This window comes from Amblyomma maculatum, chromosome 1 (assembly GCF_055883805.1).
Source record: "Amblyomma maculatum isolate TAMU_Amacu chromosome 1, ASM5588380v1, whole genome shotgun sequence".
Classification (NCBI taxonomy): Eukaryota; Metazoa; Arthropoda; class Arachnida; order Ixodida; family Ixodidae; genus Amblyomma; species Amblyomma maculatum.
The window spans coordinates 266683999-266699966 of NC_139344.1; the positions used below are offsets into that span (position 1 = coordinate 266683999).

A 15968-nucleotide genomic window follows, 5' to 3' on the forward strand; every position below is an offset into this window, starting at 1 on the left:
TGCCAAGAGCCTTGCACTGCAGAATTGGTTGCTTTGTGAATGGCAGTGGCATTACTTTTTTTCATGATCCCCTTTAGGCAATGCGACTTGAGCGCTGTCATATCTGTTCTCTGCTAAATGCGATTTCCACAAATGTGGATGCAAACGGTACACTGAAGTCTGGAACATAGCGTAGAAAGATATTGAGTCAGGAATGCACCACGATGTGATCACCCATCTGAATTAACTGGAGTGAGCCTGCTTATGTCCAAATTAACAAGTGTCCGATGCTGTAGACTTACATAGGCATTGGTCAGGACCGTGCTCCTAGTTCAAATTATCTGAATTTTCTAATTAATGGAGGTTAATTAATGAGGAGCTGACTGCATTGGTTGAAAATGCTCGTGAAGAAAGCTTGTACTTCATCGTCTCACTTGCATTTGGATTATTTTATTGTGCGTCAAACTGTTGTGGCATATATATGTACCATCTCCATATTTTTGACAGTTGTAAAAGCATAGGCAGACAATAAAAACAAGGAAAAACATTTTGTCATCCTTTAGTTTGGATTTCTTGATTTAAAACTGCCCCATATGAAAAGAGAACATTGCAACATATATTCCAAATTTCGAAAGTAGGAAAATAATGAGGATGCTGCTGCCCTTGTCATTCAGAGTCCTAAGTGAATGATTGCTTATAGCACTTAGCAGATTGGGTCATTTTGTGATTAGCAACCACTCTACAACGCATGTCATGAAAAGAATGGCACTAAATGCATAGTTTTGCTATGCTGGTGCACTGGCATTTGTAGTATAATTCATGAAGGTTATTGGCCTGAAATGCATTTTGAATGCTTTGAAAGCTGCTAGCTACACACCACTTATGCCCATTCATATCAGTCTGATTATTTCAGGTGGGCCCCACCATGGTGGCTCAGTGGTTTGGCTGCTGAATCAGAAGGCATAGGCTCAATCTGGGCTGCAGCAGCCACATTTTGATGGAGGTGAACTGTAAGGCACATGTCTGTAATGCAATATTGATGTATGTTAAAGACACCCATATGATTGAGGTTGGTTTGGAGCCTTCCGCTATAGTACCCCTTGTAGCCACAGGCTTTTCAAGGTGTTAAACCCCATGTGCCATGTATTTCGGCTGAATTTTTCTTATGTTTTGATGATACTCGCTCTGTTCATCAAAAAAAGTGGTCATGTTATAATTGGCTTCCATGCAGTTGATATTTTTTAACTTTAAATGTGCATTTTTAAAAGAATCATGCAAAGAAAAAAAAATTAAAAAATTGTGTCATTTTAATCATTGCAAATTAACCATGAAAGTCATGCACTTTATTGTAGAACCAGAAAGCTTTGCTGTTATTGAAGCTGCTTTTTTAAATCTGATGAAGTGTGAAAAACTTGTGCCCCAGAGCCTTGTTAATTAAAGTTTGCTTAATTGGAACATCTAGCTTATTTGAATTGGTACTTGGGTCCCATTAACATATTCCCACCCATATCCCATCAACAAAAAAGGCTACCCATTCATACTCTATGTAATTTGAACAAATTTTGTTTTCTTTAGTTTGAATTTTTAACAGTTACTATATTGACAGCAAGATATGTTTTGAATTAACCTTACTGCTATTACCATGTTCATTGTCTGGTATCATGGAGTTTATTAGCTATGTATCCTCGAGATTGCCGTGTTAAAGTAGTGCTCTTGTTCATGAACCAGTCTCGTCTTAACTGCAGGCCACCAGCTCTCTCCTTTTGCTCAAGTGCGTTGTGTGCCATATTCGGCCGGAACTTCTCAGCGCCAACCAGCATCTTATGGAGTTGCTGGCCAGTGCACACTGCCGGTGCCCTACACAGCTTGTGGCTCAATGCTTGGCTGGTTATGTGAACAAGCTGCCACATGCTGACCTAGAGATGACCTTGGGCTGCATACAGCCAAGCTTTGAGCCTGACTGGACGTTGCCCAAGACAGAACTGCTTCTGTGGGTGACCAAAGCCCTCTTGCTTAGAGGCTACCCGGATTTGGCACCATATACTAAATTGGTACGTTCGGCTGGTGTCAAGGGCGTGCTTGTCTTAATCCATTGTTTCTCAAGCTGTACTGTGCTCACTCCTTACAAAGGATCAGCAAAGCCTGTTACACTTTTATGGCATTTCAGTTAAAGCACTTTTTACCATGTACGGCTGAACCTCACTAATACAATATTGTTTATAACAACCTTGTGGATTAAGTGAAGGAACCGCCGTTTTCCTCAGAAGCTCCCATAGAAGCCCATATATTTGGTAGCTTGTGTTTACGAAGTAAAATTCTCCTACTGTGGGAGAGAACAAACTTCCAGCAATGAGCCCCACTGGTCATTTTGTGCAGAGTATGTTAACTTCTAATGATGCCCAATACATATATCTGTATCAAGTTGATATAACATGTTTCAGTTTCTCCTTTGTCCAACCTCTTTTGCTATGCTGCACATGGCTAATTGTGAACATGCTTTGCTTTTTTGGTTCCATGTGCTCTTCAGTTCTCATTTTCACAACATGTTTGCACTGTTAGAACTATCTGGCAGAGCACTTGGTATGTTTGGTGGTCCCACTGGGCGAACTGGGCGAACTGGCATAGAACTATAGCGTAAAACAATTTTTGTTTCCAGACGGCCATGCTGTGTGCAATGCTGCACTTGTGTGCTGCGCAGCAGAGCCAACTTTTTTGGCAAAATCACCATCATACACCCAGCAGCCCATATTGGCTAGGCTGGGAAGCCCATGCGTGATGCAGAAGGCACTGACATGTCCGGTTGGTGTATGCACATTTGGCCATGTGGTGGGCACTTTGTATATACAGTGGCAAGGAAGCTCGTTGGCATGCAGCAGCTACTACCAAGGTTGCATATTGAAGCACCGGCTACAACAAACAAATCGTGGGCCTTCTTTGACTATGTTATAGCGAGGTTCAGTAACATTAATAGAGAGCATCGTGTAGAAAGCCAAGCTGACTCCTAGTAATAGTTCATTTAATGTGCTTACTTTGTCCTTGTCTAGTGTTAGAAATATTTTTCTAATCTGTTGAAATCATGACTCTGTATACATGCTCAAGACTTTGTGTGTATAGCGCTGTGACAGAATATCCCCTTTGTCATTTAGCTTAAGGAGCTACTGAAGGATGAAAAGCTGGGGAGGCATGCTGCCAAAGGCTTTCAGCAAATTTTGCAGCCATCTGTAAGTAAATAGTTTTCTCTTGTGCTACCATATATACCAGAGTCATGTGTGATTCCACACACTGCCATATGTACAGCATGCACCTAATTCAGCGAAAAGGCTAAGCATAAATACCTGAATAATGACTTTATTGATTTGCAACTTGACTCACGGTAGGCTGTGAAATGTTGCTCAGATTTCGAGCAATGACTTGAAATGTGACCACAAAGTCAGTCAGTGATTGGCAGCGACTATCCCTGTTTGGCATCAGTGGCATGGATGTCGGGAGGCTAGCCATAGCCATGCCCGTAAAGCAGTAATTTACCTGAAGCTTCGTGTTGAAAAGATTGAGACAATCACCTAGCTGACGCTTTAGTGCATAATTCTTTGCATCTGCATTGTATCCATTTTTATGAAAAGCTTGGTCTATGGGTAGAATGAATAGCACAATGAGTAAATTTATGTGACATTTGCTATTTTTACAAGCAAACTCACCATCAAGGAGTTCTTAATGTAGCATCAATGCTATATTGAGATTCTCAAAAATGTTCGATTCAGTTTGCAGACAATTTTTATTCATGTTCACTTTTCAACCTAAAATTTTATATTTTTGCACCTCTAGTTTGGTAGTTTCATTCTTTATGGTAGCAATGTTTTATCAAATGCTGTGTGATCAAGGGACCTGTAAGGACGTCAGAGCATCTCGTCTTTTTTTCTGAGATAGTTTAACAAAACTTGAAATTGGGAGATGTTGCCAAGTGCGTGTTTACTACTTCTGCAGCACTTGAAGTTCATTTGAATTTGATAGCAGTGTGTTGTAATAGCCACTGTTGAGTTGGGGAAAGATCAAGCCGAAGATGGTCATGTCACCCTTGTAGGGCAACTTTGACTAGCTAATGTTTACGAAAGGATAAGTAGCCTTCACTTTTTCAGAATAGGCCTTTGCTTGATTATCATGCTTTTTGCACCCTTGTGTTACTGTCCTAACCATTTGTCTATATAGCAAGAGAGTGTAGGCGTTAGTCAAAGCATTATGACCTCATGTGCTGTGCTGTGCACAGGCTAAGAACCCCAATCTAAGCAGCCATTCCAAGGAGTCCACACACTGCCAGTAAACTTATTGTGTAAATGCAGCTGAACCCCGTTATAAGAGACATGGATGTAACAGACAATTGAGCATAAGAGATGCCATTCACCCAAATGGTTGGCCGCCCTATGACTTTCATTAATTGGACCCCTTTTTTAACAGAAATTAGATGTAGGTAGAAGACAACTGGCTATAAAGGACAAATTAGCCTTATAGTTTGGTACTCAGTTTTGCTTGTAACAGACATTTTAACATTAGATGCAGTACTATCCATTGCCAGGTTCAGTAGCAGCTACAATGAAAACAAAAGAAGAGAGACACACCTGTGCCGTCATTATTAATTATAACTTCAGCAAACAAAGAGCAGGTCAGTCAGCTATGAAATATGTGAGCATCTGAGCAAGCATATTGGGAGCGCGCATTGGGTTCTCCAATTAGTGGAGTTTCCTATCACAAATTACCATAGGTGTTTTGTCCACTAGTGTGAAGAACACAGCGAAAATTGCCTATTATGTTGCAGTTCAGTATGAGCGACAAATCTATCTGGTAAATGCAAAGAAAGCGCTCAGCTAGTGCCGCTAACACAAAATAAGCCATTGTGCCTAGAAAGAGAGACATAGCCATGCCAAGACTAAAACAAATGACAAAAGAACTGAAGTGGTTCTGCTCTGGCAAGGACAGATAAACTGCTCTGTTTGCTATTCAACCAATTTCAGCTCCACTCAGAAATGCCTTGTTTGCTTTTCATTTATGTTTCGTCTGAGTAGCGACATTCACAGACTTGTTACTCAGAGGTGCTGTTATTCTTTGTCAAACAAGCATAAATTTCTAGGCGATATTTCTGCTGATGTTTTATAGTTTTCGCTACATTTATGATCTCGTGGCACTTTTTTGACTTGAGTTCTTGTAGTATTACCAGACACATAACTTGCGAATCACTAGTTGCAGTGCCACGTCACATCGCGTTCGCACTTTGCAATCACTGCAAAAGCAGCTCACCGGCATATACAGTTTTGGCCCGGTGGCCATGAGGCTCTTGGCTTGATTTTCAAGCTGGAAGAGGCTGTGATAAACAGCATCAATACAGCCATGAAGCAGTCCGAGATTTACAACTATTTCAACGGTAAACTTAAGTTGTGAGGTGCAGTTAGTTTGTGTGGCGGTCCACCAGGAAAATTCAATATGTAAATGAAAGCTATAATAAGCTTTTGTGACAGGATGTAGCCTTGTTTTTTGCGTATTTCAGCCGTAGGATGCCTGCATCGAAATAATGTCTGGTTATAAAATGTGAACATGGTACCCTGCTTATAGGGACCTCTCATATAAGAGACAAAAACTGCTCCCCAGTGCATGCCCCTTATAAATGGGTTCAACTGTATCCCAATGCGCAGTATGGTTAGCAGAGTGCACGCTGTACTGTGCACCTTATGTGAACAGAATACGTACCAAAAGAAAAATGAATAGGACAAGTGCTCCTGTTTGTGCTAGCCTCCTTTCAAGACGAAGCACTAGCCTAACAAGTCCTCTCATGATATCAGTCAGATGTTCAGCAACCCTTCATATCGGCACAGGTCACAACACTGTTTCTGCATGCATGCCATTTGCAATTCTGCCACAAGTTTACAGTAATGCTTACATTAGTGGTATTTTCTTTAGCACTGGCACTTGCAGTTGCCATTTCAGAATACAAGTGAAATTGCATCACCATTCTTTTTTTTGCGAGCGCACAATTTCTGCAATTTTCTTTTTGACACTTTATGGGGGGACAAGACAAATTTTGATTTAGCTTCATAAAAAGTTCATCAAAATGAGATAGCATACAAAAAATTTTATTGTGGGAAACATGTATGTACAGTACTCCTGTGAAGTTGTAGGGGCATTGTCCCGGATAACATTCATTGTAATCAGTCCCTTTGAGAGAAGAAGGCGAGAAGCCACTTGCTTTTACTATCAGTATACACATTGCTTGTCCGATTTTGTTGTACCAGCATGCTTAGTTGACGTAACACTATTTTAGTCATCCACTGTGGTGGAGCAGTGGTTAGGGCACTCGACTGCTGTTCCCAAGATGCGGGATCAAATCCTGGCCGCCCCGGCCGCTTCTAGATGGAGGCGAAAAGCAAGGTGCCCATGTGCTGTGCAATGTCACTGCTCATTAAAGAACCCCAGGTGGTCGAAATTTTTGGAGTCCTCCACTACGGCGTCTCTCACAGCCTTAGTCGCTTTGGGACGTTAAACCCCATAAACTAAACTCGTAAGCTAAACTATTTTAGTCTGCACTAATGTCGTCATGAACGTTTGCTTGCACATGCTTCAGTCAAGTGTCACGTGACATAATCCGCAAGCACATGCACATCACATTCCAAATGAAGGTGAAAAAGGGTGAGGCAAGGAGCTAGCAGTCCTGTTGTGACAAGGACTGTTGTGTCTGTCAGGTCACCCTTGATCCAAATTGACCCTTTGACAACTGTTACAACAGTCTCCCTCTCCTGGGTTGACACAATGCTTTGCACACAGTGTGATTAATGGCAGACTGCTCAACTCCATTGTCTTGCACATTTCTGTGCCAAAAGGTCCATTTAAGTGAAGACATCAGCAGGAACAGTGATCTGTTCCTTCTCAGCATGTTATTAAGAAGGGCTATCACTGTTGCAGTACAGGAGGCCTTTTGGAGCCTGACCAAGAATGGGCAGACCTGTAGTGGTGCTCAACTTCATTGCAGATGCTCTCTGGAAACAGTGAATTCACTGCTAGGCAGATAAACAAAATGCTGCTGGTGGGCTATGTTTTAAAAATTTTTCAGGCAAGTGTCTACACAGTACAACAATAGTCAGATTCAAATCAAGCCTGCAGCAACTGCCACACTCAGTGTTGCCCACTGTTAAGGCTTTTCTGGTTACCTAAATAAAAATTTAACCATCAGACCAAATTATAAGCAAGAATTTCCATGCCTCTGGGTTGTTCGGTATAGACCAATATCAAAAACCAATTCAGCTTTCTGTTCAGCGAATAATATACATGCCGCATACCATTGCTCACAGAAACATTTTTTTTCTAAGTTGTATCCTACTATAGTATTATGAAGTCACATGGTGGCAGCCTTCCCAGTTGTGTCCAGAGCCAAGAGAAGCACCGCATGGCTGGGCAAGTGCTTCGTTCATATAAACACTAAGGTGGCAATATTCGGATTGGTTTTGGGGTTTAACTTCCCAAAGCGCCTCAGGCTACGAGACACTCCGTAGTGGAGAGCTCCAGAAATTTCAACCATCTGGGGTTCTTTAACGTGCACAGACATCTCACAGCACTTGGGCGCCTAGCTTTTCGCCTCCACTGAAAAGCGGCTGTCGAGGTCGGGACTCGATCCCGCAACATTTGACTGAGCCAGCACTTGTATTACCGTTTCGAGTGAGCATCCTTTAATTATGCTTTTCAGAATAGTCCAGAGTGTTTCCAGTTCTGCTAATCTGAAATGTACTTCAGCTCTCACAGACATTTCACCAGTTTAGTGTCTGCCCTAGAGCCTAACATTGCCTTGCATCACCAGCTCAGAGGCAAAGTAATTTATTCTTGTGTTATTGTACCTGCTGGGTAGCGTGAATAGTACCTTAATACCACCAGCTTGTTCCATTGTTTGAAGCTAGAACCTCCCTCAATGGCACTGCTGTGCCATAAGTGACCAGGTGAAACAAAATCGCTCAATAGCTGCAGTGATTACTTTTCAAGACCTTGAGAGTGATAGCAGAACCAGTGCCAGCAGTCATACCTGCATCTACTTGGTCACATGTGCTTTGGCATGTGAATTTGTGCAATGAAGTATATGGGTCATAAAAATTGCAGTGACTTCTCAAGTAATAAGTTCATGCCACTGTTCTTGCCAAAAGTAATTTATTTACATCAACACTATAACCAGGATACGATGTAACAAATCATACAAGGATACTTGAAAACACTATCTTCGGCTGAAATTCTCCTGCCAACTTGTTCATTGAATGCTCTTTTGTATAACTGCCTGCATTCAACTCTGATGACATATGAAGCTGCTTGTATTGCTTAACCATGGGGAAACTCGTGCTTTTTTACTGTCCTGGATCACAGACTGCACATTTTTGTTGGTACGCTTGTATTAAGTACCAAGCAGCCACCTTGTGCATACAACATCTGCCTCTATGCAACCCCCAACTAAGCAGGCTTTTTTCTTAAATTCATTTTCCACATATTTCTTTCAAGTGGGCAGGGAAGAGCCTTGGCCAATAAATAGGAGGACTGCTTGCAGAAAACAGATTTAGGTTATTGCGCACACCAGTGTATCTTTTCTTTGGAGCCTTTCACCCCTATTGTGGTTAAACAAAACTTAAAAGCAATGCAAATATATCTTCAAAGTATTCACCCAAACATTCATGAAAAATTGAAGAGGTTATATGAAGTTCATTTACAGTAAGGGCTTAATGTCTGAAGATTGTAAATATTTCGTTTATAAATTGAACAAAATCTAGTTAAAAGCAGCAATGCCCTTCAATCCGGCCACGACTGGCTCATTTCCACAAGAGATGAGAGTTTGCCTGCATAAAGCAATCATGCACTGCAACTTCAGAAGTGGAAGTAATGTTCAGGCTCTTTCTGAATGGTAGAGCAAGCATTAGCAAGAAAGCCAATACACTGCTTCACATGGCAGGCAGTATGGCATTGTCATCCAAAGAACATAATAGGACTATTGGATTAGGTAGGAAAAGTGCCTTTGTATTGTTCTCATCCTCTGATTTGAAAGAGTTTTTTCTAGATTTTGTAAGCAACAGTCGCCTGTCCATGAAAAAAAAAGCAAAAAAAAAACAAAACATACCATTCCTAGGGAGCAAGCTAGCAGTTCCATGTTAGCATTTCCCTTCAGTGTCTGCTCAACCAGCAACATTGCGTGCTCCTTCACCACTGGTACAAGAAAAATTTTTCAAAAAACTCAATATCTACTGAATACCACATTGCGGGCTAGTTGATTGATCATCACAAGGTAAAACAGCGCAAAACCAGACACAGGACACAGAAAGGTGAGACGAACACAGCGCCTGTGCTAGTCACACCTTTCTGCGTCCTGTGTGTGGTTTTGCGCTTTTACCTTGTGTCAGTATCTACTGGCGCTACACTGCGATTACTTCAAAAGTACGACCTTTTCTTTGAAAGGGGGCAACAGAGCACTGTGTCCTCTTCAGTCTCCATCTACGTCCCTCATGCAGTCTTAAATCAAGCTTTTCCTTCTTGCAGGTCCTGACAGTGCAAGGGCACTGCATAGTGAAGCTTATGCATCCACAGAGATTCTTTGTGGAAACTGTAGATTTCCTCATTGAAGGTTTTAACAGTGTCACAATTGAAGGTAAGAACGAAGCATGTTTCCTGGTTCTGTGGTGTGCAGCATGGCTAAAAATTGACACATGGTCATTTTTATTCTGCCTGGCAGCCATAAAGGACAACTTTCTGATGGCCCTGTGCTGCCAGCTTGCCTATGTTCCAAAGCCAGTTGTGAATACCTATATTGACAAGGTAAGAGAGGTCTGCAGGACCTATGTTTTGGCAGAGCTGACTGCTTTTTAAATTTTTTGTAGTTAACTTGTGTGTATGCAACAAAAGTTTTAACACTGTCTAGCATATTAATAAATGTTTTCTCCAAATCAACAGGGTACAATCTTGCACAGAAATTAAGTCCTTTGCTGCCTACTTGCCTGAATATAACTATACCGACAAGGTAAGGGAGAGGTGTGTGAAAATGCTGCAAAAGTTTTGGTGGGGCCGACTGATTTTTGAATTTTATGCATGAAAAAGGTTGACTTTGTTGTGGCAGCAATAGGTAGACACGTGAAGGTACAGTTGCAGTGTGGAAGAAACATTGTCTGGGTGCAATTTCTCATAGCAGCATAGAAGTTCAGCCTATGTGCTTTATTGCAAATTTGTGGCTGTTGACAAGCTAGCCACAGTCCACGTTGAAACAAAGCATTCTAACTGCTCTTTATACATGCAGATTTTACCGATCTTGGTGACCGCCTTGAGCAGCGCTGAGAAATCGGTGATAGCGGAGTGTGTGCTACCATGCCTCACTGAAAATGTAGGTCTGATGGCTTCCCATCTTGAATCTGTCCTGGAACAACTCTTGCGGCTTGCCAAGCAGCCTTTTTCCATGGTGAGAATATGTCAAAGGTGCATGCCACATGGCCAGGATTGGCCTTGATCTCAAATGAAATTAGAGATAGATTGTCAAGGTTAAAACAGGGCTCCAGTAATATCAAACAATTGGGTCGGTGATGATGGTGCTAGTGTGAAGAAATCGTAAAGCTGTTATAACGTTATCATGGCATCAGTCTGCTAGAGATGCAGCATGTGTGGCAGTACCTGCTTTCTGTGCTCATGAATGCTTTGTTGAGGACTAATAATTGTGATGGGCTATTGAATTAAAAATTGTATTCAGTTTTGAAAGATGTCAGTCTTTTGGCTCAGATGGGGTTCTCGACTGCCTCGTGCCTATTGAAAGCCTGTATGCAGTAAACATTTAGCTCAGTCCTCATTAGCTATGAAGAAATTTTTGCTGTGTTACTGCACCTTTAGAACATGGAAGGTTTATATCTTACAATTTGTGAATTCCATTATGCAGTACTTGTAAACAATTTTTGCACATGCTACGTTGCCTGCAGGAAATTCGCCGGTCAGCTCTGCAGTGCCTGCTTCGGTTGTCCACTGTTGGGGACAAGAACAAGATCTACAAACAGCGGGTGCTCCAGGGTCTGGTACCGTGCTTGGCTGACCACAAGCGCCTAGTGCGGCAGGTGGCTGCCCAGGCATCATCGCTATGGTAAACATTTACTGCTGCATTCAGCTTAGAACTTGCATTGTCATCTAGTTTCAAAGCTATCCTTTAGTCATTGTAGAAGTGCTGAAAAAGATGGCAGAACATATGAAAGACAGCATTGAGTGGTTTGCAATTTGTGCTGAACTGCTAGTGGTCAGAAACATCTTGGGATTAAGTGACAGCATGCAACTAAGAATGTTATTATTCAGTAAGCTTAGAAACTGTGTGTTGGTGCAGAAGCATACTTTATCTTTCATTTTGCAGGCACATGGTTGGAGAGCCGTCAGGTGTATGACACAGCACGGCATGCCAAGTCATCGGCATTGATGCACGCAAGGGCCATCAAATTGCATAACATATTTTATGTAACTAGATTTCGCCTACAAAAGCAACCGGGTTCAAATTCCTACCCAATTCAGCCCTGAATTTTTTTTTTTTCCTTGGTTCATGAGTAAAAAATAAACCTTTGTCAAGCACCAAACTTATTTTTATAAAAGGGGAGTGTAATGTAAAGCTTTGGCACAAATTTTACTGACAAAATGAAAGTTGTCCACTTCTTTTAGAAAAAAAAAAAAAAAATGAAGGAAGGAAGGGGGATGGGTGGAAGGCAAACATATATCACACACACAAACATACACTGCCTTTCAGCTACACAGGGTGTCAATTGTGTCAGCGCTAGCGTTAGTACACAGTTATATAAGACTAGAAAACGTCCACGACTGCAGTATGAACATATGTTTTGACACACCAACTCAACCATGGCTAATGGCAGATGTATAGCAGTAATTGGCAGGTTCTCATCACAGGCAGCTGCAGGCCCTGTAGTTGCACACCAGAGCAAGCTGTGGCAGGGTGCTCCAGTTCAAGAAGGCTTTGCCACTGCCTTCCTTCCTTTCTGGTGCGGAAGCATTCGGTCAACAGCCATGAACCAATTCTTCCACCACGGATGTCACACGACAGATGAAGCACGAGTTGCATACACGCACTGGCTTGTAGTGGCCGTACCGGGGCAGTGTGATTGAATGGGCGCTGCATCGTGAGCAGAAGATCTGCACAGACAGAACCAACTCTATGACTCCACACAGCATAATAATGTGAAAGCATCTCTTGTCTCTAGAGCACCAGCATGTATTGGAAGAGTGAGTCTGCGCTGTCATCCAGAGTATGGAATAGTTAATATTTTATTCCTATTTACATAATTGCTTAAGTCACCCAGATGTTTAATTAGAAACATTATTTAATCACTTGAATTAGTCAATTACATTAAAATCTCGGTAATACGAATTTTAGGATGATACGAATTCGCGAAATTCCCTGGGCAGAGTGCATTGTGTACAATGAGCGAAATTTTGGATGGTCCAAACACTCTCCCGCGCCACTACGGATGATACGAACGCGCGAACTGCGACCGCAACCTTGAGCACTACGCACTGCCCGCACATCGTTCACTTCGTGATCGCCAGCCGCTGTGTATGTACGTATCACGAGCAGCGAAAAGCTTTCAGCTGTGCGTGGCCCACGAACCACACCCGTCGCAACCACCGTAGCTGGCGGCAGCGTACGCAGCCGGTGCGCATGGACCGGACATCGCTGGCTCCGGGATCGCGATCCGCGAGTAGTTTGCGGCGCCGCGCGGCCCGCATGTCGCCATCCCCATTCATGCCGTACACGCCGTGAGAAGTACGCGGAGGCGAGCGGATCGCACATTGCTGGCATCGCGATCGTTTTCCACGCCGCGAAAGGTTTGCAGCGGCGCGCAGTCGTGAGTAGTCGGCGGCGGCGTAAGCGGCGGGCGTGCACGGCCTGCACATTGTAGACTTCGCGAGCAGTCTGCGGCGCTATGCGACTGGCACGTCGCTGTCTAGTTGCGCTTTATGTGCCGTGAGAAGTCCGCACGCGGCCCATGCGTCGTCGACGTCGAGTGGCTCGCACTGCGTGCGCCGCAAGTGGCCAGCTTGACCGCGCGACCGTAATAAAACTTATGTAAACAGATATGCACGACTGCCTTTCTTACGCTTCTGCATACTTATTTTCGTTCATTTTGATACGAATTTTTCGCGACCCCGTGAGATTCGTATCACAAAGGTTCTACTGTACTTACAAATAAGTGGGTCACTTCATAATTTATCTGAATTAGGTACTCATTCAGTCAATCATAATCAGCAAAGGCATAAAGAAATGAACATGCATCAATATAGTCTGCTGCAGTAAGTGCTTTCACATTGCTGCAACTAAGCAGACTTAGTCCTGTAAGTTTTTCTCACCTTTCCACACCTGCGGCAGTGATGTCTCCGGCGCAATAGCGTGAAGTGGGCATTGCAGTCCATGCAGTTGGCAGTCAACTCATCAGGCATCCACACTGGGTTGCCTGAAATTAAACGCTTGTGTCTAATTTCCTGCAGCACCACAAGAAAGTTAAGGCAAAATGCTAGAGCTGCTATTATAAAATAATAATCACAGCACAGAGCAAATGCACCAAACTGCATTGAAATATTACTACAGTCAAAACTCGATTTAACGAAGATATCGTAATTCTCCCTCAGACGCCCATAGGATCCAATGCTTTGACTAACTCGAAATAAAGAAATCAATTCCATGATCTGCCCAGATTTAATGAACTTTTTTTTGAAAAATGAAGGTGGAAAGGGGCTATTTCGGTCTATTTTGTAGAGATGGTAACAGCACGGGGCACCTTCGTCCCACTTTTTTTAAACTGCGCGGCGCAAAATGAAAGTTATAATGTTCAATTGAATTCATTAGATGGTGCCGGTGGTAAAAAAAGTCGTCGCATTCCAAAGGGCTGTGTTGCACTTCGGTGCTTTTTTTGCGGCGTGCTTTGTGTGGTTCGTTCACCACTGTGCTTCTGCGGATACTTTCCCGCGCCATTGAGTGCATGCACCTCACAAGCTCTGCTTGTTAGGCCTACAGTGCTACATAGCTCTTCAGACCTACGAGAAATTGGTGCGGTGATTGCTCACAAAGCGCACGCAGGCAAAGATCACAGACTTCGACTTCTTCGGTGTAAAATAAATTTGTAGTCCTCTTGGATTCCTCTCGAGTAACTTTTTTTTTTGTGCTACTGGCGCCGGTCATTTTTGCTGGCCGCATTTCATTTTAGGAGCGTTAAGGATTTGCAAGTATGATGCCATAATAGCTTTTTGGATACAGCCGCACCTTATAACCAAATGCACCAAATCATAGGACCGAGAAATGCCTCACTCGATTTAATGAAGTTCCCGATTTAACGAAATATTTCACGGCTCCCCTGAACGTTGTTAAATCAAGTTTGAACTGTAATAACAGTGACTGGCACACCCCAACCAATGTTTGAAAAGATAGAAACGAGAGCAAAGGTCGTAATTGAAAATATTTGATGTATTTTATTTTTTTGCACCTCTTAGTGGCATATGACTGATCACAAAAAATGAATTCATAGATGAAATAGTAAACTAATTTTTATTTTTGAGCCACTAAAGAGTAAAAAAAAAAATGAAATATTTTGAATTGAATTCATAGATGCAGTAGTAAGCCCCGCTGGGGTCATGCAGTGGTAGGACTGTGCCGGAGTACCCGGGTTTGATCCCGACCTCGGCAGCTGAGTTTCGATGGAGGCAAAACGTTAAAGATCCCCAAGGTGGTCGAAATTACTCTGTAGCCCTCCACTACGGCTCCTCTTCCTCTCTTTTCATTTTCACTCCCACCTTCCTCCCTTCCCTTACGGCATGGTTCAGGTGTCCACAAAAACAAGTGTGACAGATACTGCGCCTTTCCCTTTCCCTGAACCAACCAATAGATGCAGTAGAGTGTTTTAAGCAGATTGTGTTTATTAAGTAGAGGTATCTCCTGAAGCCAGATTTTTGTAAGGCTAAAGCAGGCTGTCCTGTAAACAAAGTACGCGCCCATGCTTTCCCATTTACATGTATTTTATGCATACATCTGCACGAGCATATGTTGAATGTGGGAAACTTAAAACAGCACTGAGGAAAGCATAGCTATTGTTCCGTAAAAAAAAAAGTTCAGTTACACTTTCTGGTTTTGTTGATGTTTGTCCAGCAGCAGAAGATGCATTTACCACCAAGAAAATTTAATTACGAAACCCTCACACCTGTCAATTCACACTCATGACATTCTTGTAATACCTGCCGCGGTAGTGCAGTGGTTACAGGGCTAAATAGACTACTGTGCCCAAGGATGCGGGATCGAATCCCGGCTGCGACGGCCACTTCTCAATGGAGGTGAAAAGCAAGGCACCCGTGCGCTGTGCTATGTCAGTGCACGTTAAAGAACCCCAGGTGGTTGAAATTCCCTGAGCCCTCCACTACAGAGTCTCTGACAGCCCGAGTCGTTTTGGGATGTTAAACCCCCCCATAAACCAAACCAAACCGTTCTTGTTATGGCAAACGATAGCATGTGGTCATGCACTATTTTTTGGTGTACGTAAGTAGCATCAACAAAAAACATGACAGAAAGTACAATATATATATATATAATTATATGTGCAAAACACTAACTTTTGTGCAAAGAAGCAATTTTGGCTGTTCCAAAAGCTGCTCCAAAGAGTCTTTGGTTAAACATATCACTGGAAGTTCCATATCTAGTGCAGATATCTGTGCCTTATCTATGCCCGAAACTGAATGCAAAGTCCTTCACATTTAAACTGGTGCACTGCCGCCAACAATCATGGCAAACATCCCCCCCCCCCCCCACCCCCGAACCATTCTACTGCAGACTGTCCTGGCATACAAGTCTCTCAAACCATGCAACTGCTTCAAATCCAGAAGGTGCAGCTATCTGCAATGTCTCTATGACTGTGGATTTGCTTGATTTTGAAAAATATACCTTAGTGCAGGTCTTGTTTGCAAATCCAAAATTTGGA

General features: G+C 42.7%; 2 protein-coding genes across 7 annotated transcripts in view; one reads left to right on the forward strand and one right to left on the reverse strand.

The window, feature by feature from the left end:
* Nucleotides 1–11711, forward strand: part of Mms19 (MMS19 nucleotide excision repair protein) — a 57317-nt gene extending 45606 nt beyond the window's left edge. For 4 of the 6 annotated variants that reach the window (XM_084591153.1, XM_084591154.1, XM_084591155.1 and 1 more), the window contains 7 exons: nt 1725–2030; nt 3126–3200; nt 9520–9628; nt 9713–9795; nt 10271–10429; nt 10938–11095; nt 11357–11711. In XM_084591153.1, coding sequence (XP_084447279.1) covers nt 1725–2030; nt 3126–3200; nt 9520–9628; nt 9713–9795; nt 10271–10429; nt 10938–11095; nt 11357–11387 — 921 coding nt within the window. In that variant the 3' untranslated portion in view covers nt 11388–11711. Of the gene's footprint in view, nt 1–1724; nt 2031–3125; nt 3201–9519; nt 9629–9712; nt 9796–9930; nt 10430–10937; nt 11096–11356 lie in introns of those variants that run through there. The other 2 variants (XM_084591157.1, XM_084591156.1) reach the window with 2 other exon arrangements.
* The window catches only part of LOC146206473 (lateral signaling target protein 2 homolog), a 47573-nt gene continuing 43039 nt past the window's right edge, over nt 11435–15968 (reverse strand). The window contains exons 13-14 of the mRNA XM_084591159.1: nt 13357–13460; nt 11435–12141 (exon numbers count right to left, since the gene is read on the reverse strand). Of these exons, the coding sequence (XP_084447285.1) occupies nt 12007–12141; nt 13357–13460 (239 nt within the window). The 3' untranslated portion in view covers nt 11435–12006. The remainder of the gene's footprint in view (nt 12142–13356; nt 13461–15968) is intronic.